Genomic DNA, 21065 nt, shown 5'->3' on the forward strand with positions numbered 1-21065 from the left:
TTCTGTTTCCGACCTGCAGTGTTCCATTGACCCTGCTCTGTTAACTGCAAACTATGGAACACCTCACACTCACTAATGCAAGCCAGAAAAAAAAATTTATTCCTGCAGAAACGAACATTAAGTTTGCTTTTTGATCACCCCAGTAATTAAGTTGATTTCCACAGCTGTTAACTTTCTCTAGGCAGCCAGCCTCAGATTCCTAGTTAAGGCCAAGACATTAAAGACCGTACTACTGCAATTCCTAACTTCCCAAGGTCTTCACACAGCTGTGTCAGGAAACAAAAATAAGGACTGCAAAATCCATTTGTAAAAGGGTCAACATCTCATTATTTGCAAAACAATACCCTAGATGAAGCTTGCAAAAATTATACAACCATTTATGGACTTTTCTTCCAGATACCAAGGAGAATTTGTCTTGCCACTTGTCGAGGGCAGCATACAAGACAGGCATTTCTGCACACACACTCCAAAATACATTTCTAAAGCCTTGCTATTGGCCAGTTTAAATGCTCTCACCTTACCCCACCGGAAGTGAAAAATTCAGTCTCTCCAGGGTTAAGAACTCATTTCCAAGCCCAAATCACTAGCAGGGATTAGCAAATGTTGCCCTTATGCTATCTGAAAGCTTCAGTGCTTTTCCCTTCTACAGCAGAATTCCACATTGTGTTTAACAGGAATGTTATTTATTCATCTGAGGCCATGAACTGAGATACCAGCCTACATTACAACGCTATCACACCACGTCTGCTGTTTCCGCATCATTCACGATAAGTCAATCCAACTCAAAAATGAAGCAGGTATCACCAAAAGGACTGGGGTACCAGCACCACATTTCTTAGGAGTATATAGATGAGACACAATAGGTTTTGACAAAAAACTTTCAGTAACAAACACATTGCTCATCAGCATTAAAACTCTACACTTGTTTGAAGTTTCCCATGTATCTGAAACATCACGAAATCTTTTAGAAGGCAGGAATCAGGTTCATCCATCAAAAAGTTAGCTGCCAGATAGAATCACAGGTCTTAGAACTATTATTTTCAGTATGAGCAAGATGCGTAAAGTTACACTGCTACACATTTTGTTGAGAAACTTTTTCTCTGCACAAACATTGCCTCATGGAGTGCTGGAGCATAAACCACACAATTCTAGGAGCTGTAATTTTTCTTGCAGAGCCAATAATTTGTTTACATCTTCTGTGAATCATACAAAAATAAATCTAAGTGGTGAGGGAAGACTGCCACCATTGGCATTGTGCTGGTCAATTAGCACTGACCTTGGAAAAGCAGATGAACACACTATTAGATGTGTCTTGACAGAAAGAGACAATACAGGCTGCAGAGTTAAGAACTGCTTCCTGCCCTGCTTCCTTCACACCCCCTCCTCCCCACAAAACATCCTGTTACCTGAACTGACATTCAGAAGAAATTTTTGCAGCCAGGACCTAACACCCTGTAAGTTTCCCTTGCTTCTGAGCACAGGGCCACAAGCAAGGAAATGGAGCACCTTCGAAACAACAAGCTGCTGGCACAACCTGGGCCAAATTACAGCAGCTGTGCCTGACAAGGTCCTCCAGCAGCTTTTCACCTTCTCAGTTCCACTGGCACCAGAGATCACACAACTATGTGGCAGCTTATCAGCTTTGTGGCAGATCAATTCCTGATGTGCTTCAGCACACAAGCACCACTTCATCATGAAGGGGCAGGCAGAGACCTGCAGCTGAGAGCAGGGATCCCCTTCCTTGGCAGGATTCTACACTTCAGGGTTAGCTTAATGCAACTCACACTGCAGTTCATTTTTATAGATCAGCTGCTTTATTTGAAATCAGTATCTACAATTTGCAAAGATGGTGGCAGAGCAAGAAGCTGATCCTGTCTGTACAACCCTTCTACCCTTCTTCCTTATTGCCACATTTTTCCTCCACAGGAATTAATTTCATACCATTGATCTTTCTGCCATGGATCACCATCACTTATCCCTTATCCTCTGCTCCTCTGTATGAAAAATCACAGGATAATTTGAGCTGAAAGGCACATCTAGAAGACATCTGATCCACCCCTGTGCTCTAAGCAGGGCCTGGCATGATTTGATGTCTTGGTATGTACATGAACAGACTATCAAAAGGGAGAGCAGATTTCTATCATGTATTAATAATTTAAATATATTTCCAGGGTAACTTCACAGGCTTGACGAATGTAAAATGAATGCTTAACAGATGCACTTTGAGGCTACTGAAGAAACATGAACTATCAGTACACCAGTAGTTTCCCTGGAGCACTAACTGCCTAAAGCACAAAGTAAACAGCAACCAGAATGCATAACCCACAGGGTAAAGGAGCAAGGTGAATAGCCTGCAGAAGGGAAATGCTCAAGTGACCACATACAACAACGCATTTATAAATTTGTTATATTGATTATAATTAATATCAAAATAACAAAAATTATATAATTGGAACACACACCCCTATGATTTTTAATGCCTCAGGAGTTCTGAGAAGTTGGTGATTCTTGTGGACACCATAAGGCTGGTTTAGAACACAAACACCTCTTGGAATTTTGTTCCCTATCTTAATATCCTGCATATCCAAAAACAGTTTAGAAGAATTTTTTCTGAAACCCAGCCTACATTAGGAGGCTTTTCTTTATGTACGAAGAGATCTTCCTAATGCGGTATGAAAGCACTAACAATTTTAGGATACCTTTTAAGATATTAATATCCTGCTGGCTTCACTATGAAACACCCTGTTTCCTGATTACGAAGAAAAAAGAATTTAAGAAGTACAGTTTAATCCTAGAAAGACTTAATTATTCTATGTGTCTCTACCCACACCCACAATATCTATATAAAAATAAATGCATCAATAAAACTTAGCCTACCACTGAGAAAGTGCTGAAGAAGAATACAAATGGAAACAGAGGGAAGCAATAATTGTCACTTGGAGTGTGGCCACTACTTGGCTAGCAGGTAACAGTCACAGTACCTCCCCCACACTCAGCAGCCTCGGGCACTTTCAGAAAGTAAAGCAAAGCTTATTCCTGCATTTTGTCTCTGCGACTCCCAGTACAGAAATAGCTGCTGCCACACTGGGAGTTTGCAAGAGACAACATTCTTCCCTGAAATGCCTCCATGTGGGACTTAATCTAAATTATTAACACAGAAGCAGTGTGCTTCAAGACAGCAGCTTATCCAAGCTGTAAACATATTTATGCGAGGAATTGTGTACTTCTGACATCTTCCATGCAAGTTTAAGATCTACAGTGTGAGAATTAAAGCTGCCTCTCTGAATTTAAGCCCATTTCCCTATTCTCTTTAAAAAGCAGACCTCCAAGTAGTGTAGAGTTATATTTAACATCTCATGAAATAAGGTTTGAGGCTTCAGACTTGCATCATGTTACTTCCATCGTATTAACCAGAACAAGGGAATTGCAGTAAGATTTCTCTTTTGCATAGCACAGCCACTAGAAGGCAGATGGCAGCTTCATACTTAAAAAGTCTAAGCGTAGCTGATTTTCAGAAGGAAATTCAGGAGACACTAGGGGCTGAAAGAACTCTGTAGCCCCTTCATCTGCTGACTGAAATTTGTTCAGCATTGACAACCAAGCAGCCAAGCTGTCCAAGCCTAATGGTATCTATGCTGATCAACATTTTTAATAACTTTTCAACATTTTTAGTGTTTTGACGAATTTTCACAGCACAAGCAGCACGCTGATGCACGGAAACTAACACAGTTTCAGACCCACAGAAGATTTTCCAGGAAACATGTATGATTTCGACATCATAAGCCAGTTTTCCTTTTACCATGTCAAATGACAAGGCTTCTACATGTCAAACACTTATGCCTGAAGAGCATGTTCTTCAGTTTCCCAAACAGCTGACACCTGTCACACGTTACAAAGCAGGTAGAAAGGACAGTGCAATACCAAAGGCTAAACCAGGGTACATGTGCTAGCAGTGCTTTTAGCACAGCTGAGCTCCTGGAAGAGTTCAATACCTTTTCCCATTCAAAATTTGACTGCTCTCATAACTATGAGTTTAGAGCAACATGGCACTAATGGTCCTTTACCTGCAGTAAATTAAATGAAAGCTGGTTTGAAACATTCTAGATTATTCTAAATTAAACAAAGTGAATTTTTATGAGACTATGATAAATTAGAAGCCTTTGGATTTCTACAGGTAGTTCCCTATCCTTTCCTACCCTACTGCAAAAAGCCTGTGTGTGAGCTGCTCCAATGCCATTGAAAGGGAGGGAGTTTCATGGGAAAGAGCTGTAGGGAGAAAAAAACCAATCAAAACCTCACAAGCCAAGTCTTTGGAGCAAAAAAAGAAGTCAGATTATGTAGTGCAAGTATTTGTCTCCTCAACCACTCCCATCTGCCTTCACCTTGGCATAGCACGATGCAGGGTGGATTCCTGAGAAACCAACGGGCCATCACAGGTGTCTATTACATCAACGCAGCAGCTTTTACATGGGCAAGTACAATCTTGATAGCAGAAGCTGTTTTCTTACCAGGTACATCAGCAGTCTGTGTGCATATGCAATTCAGCACAGCAAGTCCCATGCATGTTTACAACAAAGCTTTCCACCCTCTTTCAGGCAGTTGCACACAGGAAATGTCTTGTTCAGAACCTTTAGGCTGAATACCAGCCACAGCAGTTTCAAGCTGCACAATCTTCTGAAAAGTGTCTTTAAGCAAAAAGCTCATTTTTCTGTTACTATCCCTTCCTATGTCTTTCTAGGCAAAACTTACAAAGACTAAGATTTATAATACTTTTCTGAATGTAGTTTAGTCTAAATTTTAGGTTGAAATAGAAAATACAGAGATGTACATCTTGTGCAATCGGATCCAACAAAATGCATTAAAACACTGATGTTGCTCTACAACTGCTTTTAATTATGTCAAGGCCCACAAAGACTCTCACTCTTATTAGTTTCCTAGTTATTTCTGCCAGAAGTCAAATGCATCCTCAACTATCTTTAGAAAAAGACACTTGTACATTCTTGTGTAAGGTTGGGTATCCTAGATTAACATTATCCCAGTAAACATAACAAGTAGTAGGTTTTCCTAAGAAAGAACATTCCCAATTTTTCCCAAATACTAAGCACATAACCCATGCAATAAGCAGTATTCAGCAGACTGATTTTTGTATGCATCACATCCCTGTCCACCAAAATAAACAAAAAATGTTAATATCATCAATTAATAAAGACCACCTAAATTTGTCAGTATGCTGCAATACTCCTTTTTGTGGAACAAACTGCATTTGTGCTGAAATTTATTTCCAAGCAGTATTCAAGGAGAGCTCCCTACACAGAATGGAAAGTTAATTTTTATATTCATGTGGCCTTCCCCCGAGCTCCCATCACTACATGAAAAGGGTATTTAAGTAAGATATAATGCTTGAGAGTTTTCTGAAATACGAAATAACCATTAGAATCTGTATACAAAGATTTCCTTTAAGTAGCAGTTGTCCAAAGTCGCAACACTGCTTAAATGTATCAGTACCTAAGGAACATTCTGATGAACCAGAAGCTATCAGGTCAAGTTCCCTTTACTGAAACCAAGAATTCTTTGTATTGTAGTCATGTTTTGGAGAATATACATTCTCAAGAGTACAAAGTTTTGCCTCTGTAATAGATTTCTGTGCAAAGAAAACTCTACAACAGCTGTTTTATTCAGTAGTTTTAATATTTTCATCCACTTCAGCTGTAATTACTGGGGCTGAAACTTTACTTAAATGCTTACTCTCTAAAAGAAGTAATCAAAACTTCTGGATTACTTTTGGCTCATAAGTTTTTTTATAAGAGAAAGTTGTGTTTATAAAATCCCCCCAAATAACCCTAAAACTGAACTAGCTGACCTGCTGGTTAATGTGACAAAGCCAAGTAAACACCCAAGCCCAAGCAAATGCCCAAAATAACCAAAACACTTCACTCACCAGAGTATTGCTCTTCTTAATATCTTCTAAACGCTCTAAGACTGAAGTCAGGTTTGGGTCATCTGATTCTACAAACCATATTGGTGATGAAGAGGGGTAAGACTCCTGTTAAAAAAAACAAACAACAAAAGACCCAACAAATAAACAACAAGTCCCAAAGCTTTTAAAAATAATTTATCCCCAGAATTTCATAACACAATATTAACATCATCTTTTATCTTACTCTATGTCAGGTAACACAGAAGCTTTTAGCACTGCATTTTTAGGCAACGCAAAAGAAGTTGAAAGAAATCCAGCCAACTGGTTCTTCTAGTATTTCATCCTATTTTCATCTTTCTCAGATGACGGATATACATAAGAAGCAGTGCTGAAATGTTTAAAACCTTGGGGGCAGGTGGAGCAGGAGGGAGAAATTTAAAAATGCAGTATGAGTGATAATTAGCAAAAAATGGAATCTCAAGTAGTACATGTCAAAGAATAAAACCAATGCTGATTTTGCATAAAAACACAGTTTCTTCCAAAGAAAAGTTGTGAAAGCAATAAAACCTGGAATCTTTAGATTTCCTCCTCAAACAGGATTATTGAAACTCTTCTAGACCCACAGACCAAAGCAATATAGTTCAAATTTCCTGCCTTGGAGGACAGTTTAACTGGCAGATCACAGGGCCAAAGTCTGCCATTTTATCTTTGTACACCAAGGCTCACAGAGGACTTGCCACTGTTAAAGATTTCTCATGCAATATACTGCATACAGGAAAGTTTACGGCATAACTTCATTCCCTCCACAGCATCCTACAGCTGCCAGGCAGGTGCCAGGACACAGCCAAGTGAGATCAAACGGGCTCACAGGATTACCAGTGTGTTCCAGTTTGCACAACAAGCCATGGTTCGGGCACATGGAATCCACGGAAGAGATGCGGCCCACAGCTGCTGACGGGGCCACTGTCACTAAGGTGCCACAGGATGCAGCCCTTCCAAAGGTGCTTAACAGACCCTTGGTAGAGAAAGGTGAACAGAAATCCCTTGGCCCTTGCTTATAGGTTTCAAAAAGCAATTCCAATTTTCTTCTCACACAGGTTTGGTAACATTGTGAGGATGGAGGAAACCATGTAGCTTCCAACTCAACAGTAGGTGTCCCTTCACATCACTGACGTGCATGGATTCTACTTGTTTGGTTTTAGTTATTTAAGGCATTCTCTACTTCTCACCTATTCAATTAAATTTTAGTAGCTGAGGACAAATTGCTGAATCTCAGTTTTATCACACAGATATTATCTTCATATCCCCAGGTCCTACAAAATAATGAGGGAATTTTCATTCATTGCCCTCACTGCAGTTGAAAATGAAAAAAATCCATCTTTCTCATTCCAGAAACAATAAATTATGCTTCATTCTTCAACACTTAACAGTCAAGATTTGACAACTGGAGAAAAATACAAGCATGTCAGAACTGGCTGTTAATAAAGTGTATTTCCTAACTGACCTTTTAGCTGAAGTGCTGAACCCCATAAAAGAAGCCATGTGACTAAAGGACATCAGTTTTGGAAAAACAGACTGAGTTCCCACCTGGCACCATACTCCAGAGAAGTTCTAGATACAGAGGTTTAAAATTCCCACCTATAAACTGAAGCCTTTGCATAAACTTATGTTTTAACAAGTTCAATCCCCTTGAGTTTATGTATTTTTTTCCTAAATCACACCTTAAAGGAATACATTATATTCCCTGTATTTTTACATAAAGGTATCGTTCACATCTTTTACCTTCACTTCAAAGGACCCTATACACAAAGCAGAGACCTTGGAATATCTAGTCTTGATTAACTAAGGCCTAAAATCTCAAATATCTATCAAGAAAGTCCAGTGCTCAGCTTGCCAAGACTTATGGCTACGGCAGGCTTACGGATGTGGTTTAATCACTTTCTTCCTTTACACAACACAGCACTTGAGAAGAGTATATTTTCTCCTCAGTTTCACTTAAGAGATTAACCACTATCTCTGTGGGAGAAATAAAGCTGAATCCCCCTGTTGCCACTGGGTTTCTAAACTGTTATTTTTAGGAGCTAAACTTCATTAAAGGTATTCCAGGTTTTGTGCTGATCACATCTCACTCATTTTTAATAACATGCAACCTATTTGTGAAGTCTTCTGCAATGGAGCAATCTTCTCACCTCAAGCCTTTCACACTATGCACTGATCTGGATGCACAGTGGGCAACAGCATAAGGGAATCTCTGCTAACTGTGGCCCCACTGCCTGAATACTTGTTTGACCCAGCTGTTTTTGAGACCTGAGCTTCTCTGGCCAGCTCATGAAGTTGAGAAAGGCCGTAGGGTAAACACTACTACCATGACTTTAGATGACACCAACATTCCCATCAAGAAATACAAAGAACAAGCAAAATCCCTTCCAAGATTCACCAAGCCATCTGTTTCTTAAAATCCTCAGACTCATTAGAATAAAAATATTCTCGAGATACAGTCAACACTTGGACTGTGCATGCATGCACCATTCTGTTAACAGGTATTTTTGGCTTTTTTTTTTTTAATCAAGCATTTAAAAAATTTTGTTAGTCCAGATCTATGCAAGTCTATCAATTGCAAAGATTTACAGAACACAAACACCTGCTAGTCCTCTCTTCTAAATCATGTCTGGAATCTGAAGACTGCTTAGAGAGTGGAACTCAACTCTTCACTGTCTATATTCCTTTTTTCTGACAATTTTATTTCTCCTTTCTCCACCGGAAAAAATTTGAGGAACAACCCCACAGTAGGACATTCCTTATTGCAACCAGTATCTATTCCAGTCTGGGGGCCTATATAAATATCTCCTCCAAAATACTTGCAGCATGTCTGTCATCAGCCAGGGACATGACTGACAGTGCAGATCTGATGATTAAGCAATCCCACTATGACTTTAAATACATTGCAGTGGCTACTTGAATGTGCTGCTGCCTCCTGCTCTGAATGACAGTCCTTACTCATGGTTTACACTCACTCCATTTTTTGCCCTGAAAACAAATCCTCCTGTAGGTGAGGAAACGTCAAGAACTCGATACTGCCTGGATTATTAGTGTATAGCACATATGACTATGTCCTAAAAATTATCAACTATCCAAATTTTTAGTCTGATCTAGCTTTTAAAACATGAATGGGAAAAATGGAACTTCTCAGAGAAACTCTTCTTTAACACTGCAAGCATATTTACTCAGCTGTATCAGAAAATACTTCAAATTTTAGATTTTTGGAGTATGACTATTTAATTGCACATTCCAACTTTTTCACAACAGATGCTTAATATTAAAATACAAATTTAATCAAACTTCCATTTTGTTGTGATGCTTCTTAATTCTTCAGACTTACCAATAAATATATTCGTTTAATTTAAAAACATAAATGGCATTAAGTTTCTTTAGATCTGTAAGTAATCCATATTTTTGGAACAGCTGATTTCCACGCGGATATGAGTCACTATATTTTGAAATACAGAATTCACAGAAACTTCAAACGTTCTGAACTTGAGATATAAAAAGGCTCATGAGTTTGTAATAACCACAGCAGGCAACTTAAAGCTAAGCTTGTGGTTTGTAAGGTCAAACAACTGAACTTCGCAAGAGCTAATTCTGTTGAGAGAATTAAGTCAGGTTTTTTTTTCCTGTATCTGCATCCTATAGAGATAAGAGGTGGATTTGAGCTGTTGTGTCATGTAAGGAACACAGGCTTCTCAAAAACAACAATTCACGAGAGGAACCCTAAAATAGCAGTTGTTTTACTATTAATTGTCAGTGGCTAAAAAGCCCCATTACTGTGGGCCTTTCACTAGAGAGCTGTCATGTCTATATGATTTCTCTCAGCTGCACAGCTATCACCATATTCAGTATCTGAGATGTTTTATATAACTGCTGCTTTTTTCCTGCTCTCCACAAGCAAAGGCAGAAGTTCATCCCAAGAGGGAGGGCTGTGGAGCACAGCAGTGCCCGCTGGACAGCAGTGACAGGACAGCAGTGACATCACACCTCGCCTGCACTGGAGCAGGACAAAGGCAGGATGTTTACAGCAGCACAGATACAATTACAATTCATGGCATCATCACTTCTAGAGACTCTTTGTATCTGCACCAGGACAGACTGGGAGCTTTGTCAACACAAATGCTTCTGTGACAGAATGCAGTGAAAGAATTCAGCCCACTAACAAACACACAAAATACAAAGAGAATAAAGCCCTGCACTTCTGCCATGGGAACAATTTCAAAACTGATCAAAGTCATTTAGGAAAACCACAGCATGTTAGAAGAATACACATGGGATCTCACTGTTCAGACATTCCATTACATCCTCTGTAAGAGCTCTACTTATATTTTACTAACAATTTTGCTTACCAAAGGAAAAAAAAAAAGAAAGCAGCAAAATGTGACAGAAGATTCCAGGAACACACACATTAAGACAGCTTTTCCTGGACAGGATCTGTCATCTAAGTATATCCTATCTAAGCTTTCTCATCCTTAACAATGAGGCCATTTCCTTGCAATGTTATATAATCTTTTATCCTGCTTTCTAAGCTACAGTGACACAATTTTGACATTAGTAAGAGACTTTAAAATGAGACATTTTGAAATTACTACAATACTGTTAAAATTGTGATGTTGCCAAATCAAAACATCTTGCTCTCACTCTTAACATTAGAACAACCTGTACCTGCAGTTTGCTGAAAGGCAATAGAGTAATCGTAACTCCTTGCACACAACTGAGCCATTTTATCACAGCTAAATGGTAGGAAAACACATTTAAACACGTGGCTACTGCATTATGATTTCAAATCACAATTACAAGGTAACAGTTCTTAATTTTCTTTAATTTACAGATCATACTAGATGGAAAAAGTGTGGGAGTGGTTTCTTTTAAAAATCCTTAGCATACTGTCTGAACAAATTTCAGCCAGTTTTACTTCTTGCCTGTTCGTTAGTTTTTGCAAAATCTCCATCTTAGGCAGAACCTAGTTCTGTTCTTTTTACACCAGATACAACTCAATCTTAGATTGGAAAGAGACTGTTCTTGCTCACCCAGATCTTGGTAATGAAGTAAATCCTAATGGAACAAGACGTCTCAGAAGGCTAATACAATCCTCTCAAGGTGAATGCATTTGCAGCTATAAACACATGCCAAATAATTTATTTTAAATCCCAAATGTCTTTCCAATTTATTTAATTAAACAGCAGAATCAGATCTTTATTAGGGGTCATATGTACATCCTACATGAACATTCAATAAATACTGAAGAATAATAAACAACACTTAGCTACAATTTAGTACACATTTTTTTGCAATTGTTAGTTAATCATTCACTATTTATTTTTCACCCATATCAAGCTGCCTTTAGTATTAACTCTGTGGGCTTTTTCCTCTAAAAAAAATATTAGGATTTAGAAGATTTGTAAAGCTAAAGTTCAGCTTGGTGACCATAAAACACTAGTACTTACAGCTACTTAAAATAGCATTAGTTGTGATTACACAACTGACAGATTGTTTCCCATTATTAGGGGTCAAATTTTCCAAAGGCAGTTTAAGAAGCAGTAAGCATTTTCTACCACTAGCAGCTCAAGTGCCAGTGAAATCTACAGGCTTAAGAACCTTTAAAAGCCAGCTGATTGTCATCTGCCCTCTCAACTGATCCTTTACAATAATTAAGAAAGAAAAAAGCATGAAGAATCACTTTCATTGAAAGTAATCCAAATAAAACCATTTCCCAGAAACCTCCAGTTACTTAACCCCCCCCCTAACTTTTATTTTCAAACATTCAGACACCACCATTTGCTGTGTTGTATAGATCAAATTATTGAACATTACAGTACCCTAACATCTGCACTTTTAGATATGAAAAATTTGTCATTTCTTAAAGAATCTAACATGTCAGTGATCAAGAGTTCTAAAAGATAAGAAAAGTGTTTGCAATGGAGGGTTTAAAATGAAATTTAGTATTTGTGGTAGCAAGGAAGCAAAGGGAATCCATCACTACCAAACAAGAGGAAAACTTTAACTTGCTTTTCCTCTTGAATTTTAAAATTGTATATAACATGCTACTAACTTGCCCGAAGGCAAGCTTGTATAGCTTTACTTTACTTCCATCCTCCCTAAAGCCTGACAGGCTTCAGTTCAGCGAGAACACTTACAAGTCCTGCACTTGGTATGGCACCAAGTTCAGCTGTCTAAAATACGCATCTCTCTCTACAACATACAAAATTACTGCAATTCTACTCTCAAATTTAATGGCTGTATTGACAGCTACAGGCTATACATGACCATCCCAGGCGAAGCATCATCCTTTGGTTGAATCCCTGGGACTGCAAGAGCTTAATCATCTTGCACCTTTGCAGGAGGAAGGTGAAAGAATCCCCTAATCCTGTTCTATGTCAGTTCTGCTAATATGCTCAGCGCTGCAGAAGCCAATACCTTCAGGAGCGTATTAAATCAACACAACTAACAGCGTCACAATTTGCCTCTCCCACACACTCTCCAAGGAATGAGGCAAGCGTAGCAGAGTACCTTGCTTTAGAATTGTTTATGTTATTAAATACAGCCATGCTAGAGAAGGGAGGGTGAAAGGTATGTGCCTCATGGAGCAGAAAGACTGTAACAAACCACAACACTATAGATGCTGGTGAAATTCACTCTGCAACCACAAATTGCCCCAAACAAAAATACAGTTCTCTGTATGAACAAGTTCTACTGATTGCAGAAGGCTACCACAAAAGTAACCAGGAGGAAATAGTTGTTGAAAGTATACAGAATTGTTCTGGAGATCCCTTTTGTCTTCACAACACCCTTCTGAGAGCAAAGCCACTACTGCCCTGCTGTCACGTTCGGTGTCAGCCACACGAGCAGTGCTCTGACACTGCACCTTCTACAGCCGCCTTCTGCATGAGTGCACAGGGACCACAGAATATTTCTAAATCAACTGAAAGCTTAGATCATGGAACACTTTCTGCAATATACAGATGCAGCATCATCTGTAAGTGCCAATCTTCATTGATAGTGACCACAGAACTAAGGAAGTATCAAGAGGGACTGTATTTCAATGGCAATTCACTTGTGTACAAATTATTCCAAAATCCATGCAGTTTGCAATTTGCACCTTCACCTGCACTAATTCATTTGTTCAATCCAAGCCCAGAGAATTCTCTTGAAATTATTACGGGAATCTTCAAGTTTTAAAATTTTTTTATACACCCAAGACAGAAAACAACATTTAGAGAAAAAAAATCCTGAAAACTTCAGCAGCTGCTGCTTTCAAACGGGCACATACAAGAGGCATTTAATAAGTTCAAAGTTTGTGAATCCAAGCTCCTTTTGTGTTTTACTTCCGTATCTCTCTGTCCAGGTACACACACGTCTCACTGCTCAAAACATCATGACCTGAAAAGAAGCCAAAATATCTACAACCAAAGTAGCAAAGGCACAAAATATCACTTCAAATGGTCACAAACATGAATGCGAATGTGGCAGCACAGTTCTTATATTTCTTGTGGTCAAGTTCTTACAGACAGTTCTTCTTCAAATTATTTAATCTATGCAAAATGTCCCAACTGCCAATTCCAAAACATGAAATTGCACATAACCCTTGGAAAAACAGGTATCAGACTCTTACCAGTTGCCAAAACCTCATTCTCCCTCCATACCAAGCAAAAGGCAGGAGGCTACTTGTCCAGTGTAACAAAACTACACAGAATCAAAACATGAATTTGTAGCATAAAAGAAAAAAATGCACTTTTCTGATAAAATGCAGTTACTGTTCATCACTGTGAAGCAGCATTTTACTTTCTACATCATCATCATGCAGCATGTCATCTCTCCACTCAAGGAAATTCACAGAAAAAAACTAAACACCCTTAGCACTTTTGTCCAGACCCAAACTAAAATCCACCAAATGCTATTGAACTGCTGCTCAAACACAACCCCATGCTACACAGGATTGCATTAACAGCATAGCAAGTCAGCTGCTCTAGAGCAGCGTGTAGTCTCTGAAAATGTACACTGTTGTGGAGGGCCAACACAAGGGAGCTAAGGAACATTGCTTTGCCAATGTTAACAGCAACAAATAAAGTTACAGATCCTCCACACTCAAAATTGAGCAAAGCACACAGCACTGCTGAAAACAAAGTGACTTGCTTATTGGGAACATGGCTGTAGACCTGAGACTATATCGAGGTTTTTATTACAGCACCTCACAGCAGTAGGATCAAGCTATCCTACTCCTCACACACAAAAAGCCACTGTGTGCTTGTACCCTCAGCCTGCCAGTTGTCAGAGGCTGGTTGTTTGGGAGCTCTCAGACACAAGGGGTTCCCTTTAATGCACACATTACACATGCACTCAAGCTGGCAATGCTTTACCTAAGAGCAGCTACACACAGGGGCTCAAGAGAAAGGTATTTTGCAAATCTCATTCTACAATACTCTCTTTACTACCAGCACAGAATCTGATGTGCCCAAATTCTTCCAGGAAGTCTGGTTACTTGAAACAAATTATCAACTCATTCTAATCATCAAGTTATTAATTACCTACTTTTGCAACTATACAGGCCAGTTATCATCTACATGAGTGTCACAAAGCCAGAGTAACAAGAAATGGCTTCTAATATGGATAGAACAGAAGAACTAGTTATAACTAAGTTGTGTCACATCTCTCTCTCACCAACTTAACTTCATAAAGTTTCCTTGCAGACCTCCTCTCACCTTTATCACTTACAGTTACTCCACAGTATGAAGAGTCTGGTATCATCTCTGCTGTCACCCAAAAGATTGAGGCTTCCCCTTCTTTCTCTAAATTCAGAAATTTAGATCTTTTAAGTGTTCAAATCACTCAGCATCCCCTTCTATCTGTGCCCTTTCCCCTCTCTGAGAGCAACCTTTCTCTTTTCCACCTTTTCCCTTTGCAAACTTGCTGTGCTCCACATACTCCTGCAGATAGAAGGATTTTTCATTCTCACTCACAGCTAAGAGAGGTCCTGTTGCTCCTTACACCTGAGACCATTCCAGCCACCATTCACCAGGCTCCCAAGCTCTCCCCTCATAGTAACATGTACACAGCTGCCCTAATGCTGCTTAGCCATGGGCCTTCAGATTAGAGCCATTTAGATAAAGCTTTGTCCCCCACATGCAAAACTGCAGTACCATATAGTTCAACCAACGTCTACCACTAATAAGTTAAATACCACAACTCTTACCACAGTTATTTCCTACTTCAAAAATTCAAGGAAGCCTGTGGTATCTTGAACACCACTGCTCAGGAACGCTTTGATTTTTTTCTAATGCCACTATACAAGTTCTAACAGAGCTTATGCTCCTGCCTTACTGAATACACGCTGAAGAAGCTACTACAAGATCTCCAACTGTACTGAACTCTTACTGCTATGAGGTGGAAAAAAATTTTGAGGTCTAAGTGAAAGGAGAATACAGTTCATACTAAATCTTCAGAAATCATGTATTAGCTGCTCTACAGTACTTAGTACACCAAGATTTCTTGTAAGCAAGAGATAAAGAAAAAAAATCCCCACATGTAAGGTCATTATTTTCATACCACGCTTAGAGATTACAGCTGGAAGCAAGACATCAGTGAGATATACACTAACTGCTATGCTTGTTTCCACTAGAGATCAACTGAGAACTATTTTGATCATATTAGCTTCAAGTGTACTGCATACAGGCAGTCTGATTGAAGATCTAAATGTTAAATAGCCTCTTCTTACTATAATCAGTCATTTAATTTTCCAGTTGTCTTCTAGGAGCTGGTGAAAGGTCATTTTTGCTTCTCTTACAGAGCTTGCAGCTGAAGAAACACAGTGGAACATATACTAAATCATCAACTGTCATGTCTCTTAAAAATGGAATATTACCATTTAAAGGAAAAAAAACCTCTAATACTCCAGCCAGGAATTCAGGCATTTACAACCTTGCAAAACTACATAAAAGCAAACAACCTGACAATACTGAACAGGAGTCCACACTGAGACATAACTAAAATAGTAGTCATTTCTGTTAATCAACTTCTACAAATAATTGTTCCTAATGAGAAATTCCACGCCCTCTTTTTCTTTCCTAATAATAATACTATTTAGAGAACTGTCTCCATCTCTGCATCTTGCACTCTGCTGGAATGAATCAGATTTTTCAAGTAAACAAACTCCCTGCAGTTAAGTCTGGTCCAGCTGTCACTGTAACAACATAGACACTGGTGGAGGCCCAGGGGCCTGGTGCCACCCCAGGCGCTGCACCCAGGAGAGGTCAGTTCCAAGCGCCACCCAGGGCTCTGCCAGCAGTGCTGGATGCAGCAGCTCTCACTCAGTCCTGCGCCCTTGTTGTGATGGGACAGCTGTTTGTGCAGCTGAACCAGACTGGGAAATAGTCCAGATCAACAAGAACTTGGTAAGAATTTTTACTTGCCAGCCAGGTCCTTAATCCAGCAAACTCCATTTCAGCCACCTCACAGGGCACATAGCCTCTGCTGGTCTGCAAGAAACAGCACTATTACAGAGTGCACAGGACACCATCACTCTTTGTTCTTACTAGCAATCCTAACTTTCAATACATGTTGAGGATATCAACAAGGCATCAATACACAAAACCTCCTGAATAGCTCACATGCAGAAGGGTGTTGAATAAAAAGAATGTAATTCTTTCTACAAAACTTCTTTAATTATCAAAGGGCACAGAGAGCTTTTTCAAGGACCACAACAATCCTAGTTCTGAAGTTACTGTATCATTAACTCACATGAGCAACACACTGGAAATGAACACAATTTACTATACACATCTCAACATATGCCAGCATTTCTATTTGAAGCCCACCATTGTGGCTTTCTAGGATATTTTAGGAGCACTTCATACCTTGTAGGGAGGACAGAACCATCTGTAAAGTCCTGAGGTACTGGTTACAGCCTTTCACACATCACACAACCAGACCATGGTCAGAAAGGTCTTGCCTTCCAGACACAAAAGATTCCTCCTACTCCTTTATGTGATATTCTTTTTCCAATTACAGCTTTGACATTAAAAAAAGAAATTAAAATCCTCACTACTCTTTTAGTAATTTTTTTATTAGCTTCATTTTGGTTTGCTAAACAATACTAAACTTGTCAATTTCTATTGCATGTTATGTTTGCTAACAGTTGCATGAGTGCTTCTTTAAAATCACCAAGTATATCTAACTGTAGCTAAAAAGTACATATTATCAAGATAAAGCTGTGTATGTTTTTATACAGTCGTGGCATCCATATGCTGCAAGGAAAAGGTCTCAACCTCACTACAGAATGTCTAATGATCTACAAAAAAAAAAAAAAAAATTAAAAAAAAAAATCTGTGGTTGGAACTGAATGGCCCATTCGTTATGTGTACAAATAAATAACCTTTTAAAAAGGTTACCAGCTGTCTAGGCATTAGCTAGGAGTGAGTTCAATACGAAAATCCTATGCCTTTGAAGAACTGTCACATGTTCCAATACACTCACTCTCTGTATACACCCAGCTTGTCAAAAGCTTCACAGGTAATATCTTTTTATCCATTCTGGTTTAGAAGGGAAAATAAAGTCTTGTCCCATCAACTGCAGTTATCTGTAGACAGCAACCTTTTCAAGTCATTCACAGCAGCTTCTAACTCCAATTTAGCAGCAGGGTTATTTTTCAGCAGAAGATGCTTCTTTCCAACAGAGAAGCAAGAGTTTACTGAGTCAGCCACATCACCTGAACTGAATTGCTAATGTATGAAGGATATCACTGCACATCACAGCCCTGGATCGGTTTAGGGCAAACCTGCTCCCACTCGGAACTGGCACAAATCCCCATTCTACCTGCAAGTGTCACTTGAAGACACAGAATTTCAATAGTAATTTTGCATATGGGTGGAGAGATATTAATATCCAGTTTCTCTTTCAAGAGATGATATGAAAAATACAAAATGTTTAACAGCAATCCAAACCAGTCCTTTTCCTTGAAATAACAAGAGAAAGACTTCGGTGGACAATATTTCTAACACACCCTTTGCAATACTATGACCTAAGTCTGATAAGGTACCAAACTGAAACCAGAGATTGTATTGAAGGACACTTGCCTAAAGTCATGATCAACAAACACACTCCTCTAAGTAAGGCCATAGGCTTGATACTATTTCAAAACACATGACGAACAGGACAAGGTTTATTGAACTCGATCAACTGGAATAGTGCTGTTAACTACAAAGGAAACCTGAGAGAAAAAGAAATAAAACTCCAAATGGAGACACTGCTGTTGGCATAACAAAATGGGAATGTGAAGGTACACAGCCTGAACAAGTTCAATAATTAGACAGCTCTCAGGAATAAGCAGCAATGTTTCTGACAGGGGTGACTCCACCCTGAAGTGCCTCTTTTAAAACAATCTGATTAACCATGTAAGCTCTAATATGGGTCACTACCAGAAATAGTGAAGGACCAAGTTTGGCTGCCACTCTGTAAACAGAAGAGCTATCAAGTAAAATGTATTTTGCTTTAATTTCAAGCAGTGTTCAGTGTCACAGGTACAGTATCCCTGAGATGCTATAGCCAACACTGAACTTTGATAGTTCTACAAACTTATACTACAGAGACAATCAGCAAATCATCTCAGTGAGAAATGCCAGTGGCAGACTTCTCAAACTGTGAATTTTAGTCCAGAAAACTTGTGGAGACCTATACAGTTCCTAAGCATACATTCTCTCACCTCTCCAGAGGAATATTTTCTCTTCCCTCTGCCTTCTCTCTAGAGGCTGGAGAGCAAAAAAGATTTGTTGGGAATATCAGAGCCAACTTAGTTATCAGACCTCTTTTTAGCTACTAAAAGCTTCCTTCCCTACCAGGTATTTCTCCATCCCGTAACTTCAGCATCTCTACACGCTGCTAGACAGCTGTCATTTTACGTAAAATACTGAGTATGCTAACAGAACCACAAAGAAAAGAAGTGCTGATTGAGCTTTGTGCTTACTCTTCGCCCTTAACAGGATTCTTGAGCATCCAGATACAATCCACCATATGCTTTTGCTGAGTAAAGGAAATACCCTGGCTGGATCAGTACTGAACGGGCTAAACCAGCTAGAAGAAGCAAAGAGTTGAAGTTGTGTATTTGCTCTGCAAATCCAGAGTGCTAAGACAGCAGCTTCTGATGCAGAGTCTCCCCAAGAAAATATATTTACCAACAACTTTATAGCCTTACCAGTCTTTGCATGCTACTACTGCTATTTAAAGTTCTAGTTCCCACAGTACCTGCAGAGCCACTGAAGCACAGTAAAGACTTAGGCTTTTCTAGTTTACAGTACCCACAAAACCCTCCAAAAATACCTGGATGCAATTAGGAGTTAGAGCCAAGAGACCCCATTTAGTGGGGAGGGGGAGGGGAAAAAAAAAAAAAAAAAAAAAAAAAAAAAAAAAATCACTTTTGTGACTCTCAAGAGTTCTAACATGTGTGTCAAAGAACTAGAACAGAAGCCCAGAGATGAGCTTTCTCTTCTTGGTTCTATTACCTGCTGCCCATTTGTTTCAAGGGAGCCACCTCTATATCTCAGGTTGCCCTATCCCCATTTATTTTTAACAGATAGGGAAAATAGCCACCTGTCTCAAAGAGCTAAAAACTAGTCAACATCAGAAAGCACCAAGCTGCTCGCTCACAGACAACTGTGAAACAAAAGCTTCAAGAAGCTCAGACACAGCCTTTCATCAAAGCAGAAGTCTCAGTTCTGGGGTTTCAAAGAGCACTTTTCCTGTTCTTTGTGCAAGTTCATACTCCACAAGTCTAATGGCATGTGAAAGATCTCCTGACCTTTGGGGCAAGAGACTGTAACAGCAGATTGCAGACACTGTTTCCTCATTAACACAAATATGACAACGGTGACCTAAGTGGTTTCTTGCTTGCTCAGACACACCTCAAGCAAGGCGTACAGCTAAGTGGGCATATTTCTTCACAATAAGAATTACTATTGAAAGTAGTTACAATGAAAGCAGTCTCAGAAGTAGATAAACACCACAGCACAAATTCTGGGCATAACAATTTCAGGTCTTACTGCTGGCTTACCTGTTAGCTGTGACTTGACAAAGAAGAAATAACCCATCAAATTCAACTGGCAACTGAGGGTGCACAATCATCAGACCTTTCATTTTATTGTTTAGAGCAAGACTTATGAAACAGATCATGTTGTGTGGAAACAAAAAGCCAAATTTCTCTGCAATGGAATGCCCTCTACTGAATGAAAAATATTTATAGGAAGTCACACAAACCATCATCTGATGGGTCATGTCTGGAAACAAGAACACCAAAGCATCTTGTTTATTCTACCAAAAAACCCCCAGCATCTTATATCTTACAAGTATCCAGTAAAACAAACATCTATCCCATGACCACAGAAGCAACTTTTCATGACAGTTAACTGTGAAAACTGAAAGATCCACTTAACAACTCTCCTTTAATTTAATAAAGTTACTTTAAGGCAAGTGAGAATCTGGTCATGATTATTATTAGACTTGCCTGGTTTGCATACACATTTTCATCTTTCAGTACTGAAATATTCATGTTTCTACCACCATGGTGTTTGAAACTTTCATACAAAGACCAAAAAAAAGCTGTAGAATTTATCTTCCTTAAACTTGAACATGCTATTTTCACCCAGTTCTTCAATACATCACTGTGTAGCTGAATCTTGATAAGGCATTTAAAAACACTTATAACTGCAACCAACCCAACAAAAATGAACCTCCAGCACTTTTGTGTACATGAGTCACAGATGCCAATATATTCCAATCCTTTGGCAAGTTTAGGCCTAAACTTCTAAAAAAACCAGAGGATTGTTACACGTCCCACAACACTGAACGTTTTATTCAGCTTCTCTTCCACTCATTTAAAAAATATTGAGACAAATGAATTTAAGGGGAGAAAACCCCACATAAAGGGGAACCTCCAAAGCCCTTGGCAGGGAGCAGACCATCAGACTGGACACGGCTGCTCACACTCCCTGACAAGTTTAAACGCACGGTTATCATAAAACGGCCCTTCGGCAGCAGAGCAGGGGCTCTGTATTACCCCTCCAGGACGGCGACTCTGACAACTTTCCCGTCCCTGCGGCCCCCTCGGGCTGCCCCGCGG

At 39.3% G+C, this 21065-nt stretch overlaps 1 protein-coding gene across 2 annotated transcripts in view; it reads right to left on the reverse strand.

Annotated features, from left to right (window-relative positions):
* The window catches only part of UBE2Q2 (ubiquitin conjugating enzyme E2 Q2), a 53917-nt gene that overhangs the window by 24558 nt on the left and 8294 nt on the right, over positions 1-21065 (reverse strand). Inside the window, exons 1-2 of one of the 2 annotated variants that reach the window (XM_008641994.2) lie at positions 6794-7116; positions 5939-6043 (exon numbers count right to left, since the gene is read on the reverse strand). In XM_008641994.2, coding sequence (XP_008640216.1) covers positions 5939-6043; positions 6794-6823 — 135 coding nt within the window. In that variant the 5' untranslated portion in view covers positions 6824-7116. Of the gene's footprint in view, positions 1-5938; positions 6044-6793; positions 7117-21065 lie in introns of those variants that run through there. The other variant, XM_017745184.1, reaches the window with a different exon arrangement.

The sequence above is a fragment of the Corvus brachyrhynchos genome, unplaced genomic scaffold (assembly GCF_000691975.1).
Source record: "Corvus brachyrhynchos isolate BGI_N302 unplaced genomic scaffold, ASM69197v1 scaffold309, whole genome shotgun sequence".
NCBI classification, from domain to species: Eukaryota; Metazoa; Chordata; class Aves; order Passeriformes; family Corvidae; genus Corvus; species Corvus brachyrhynchos.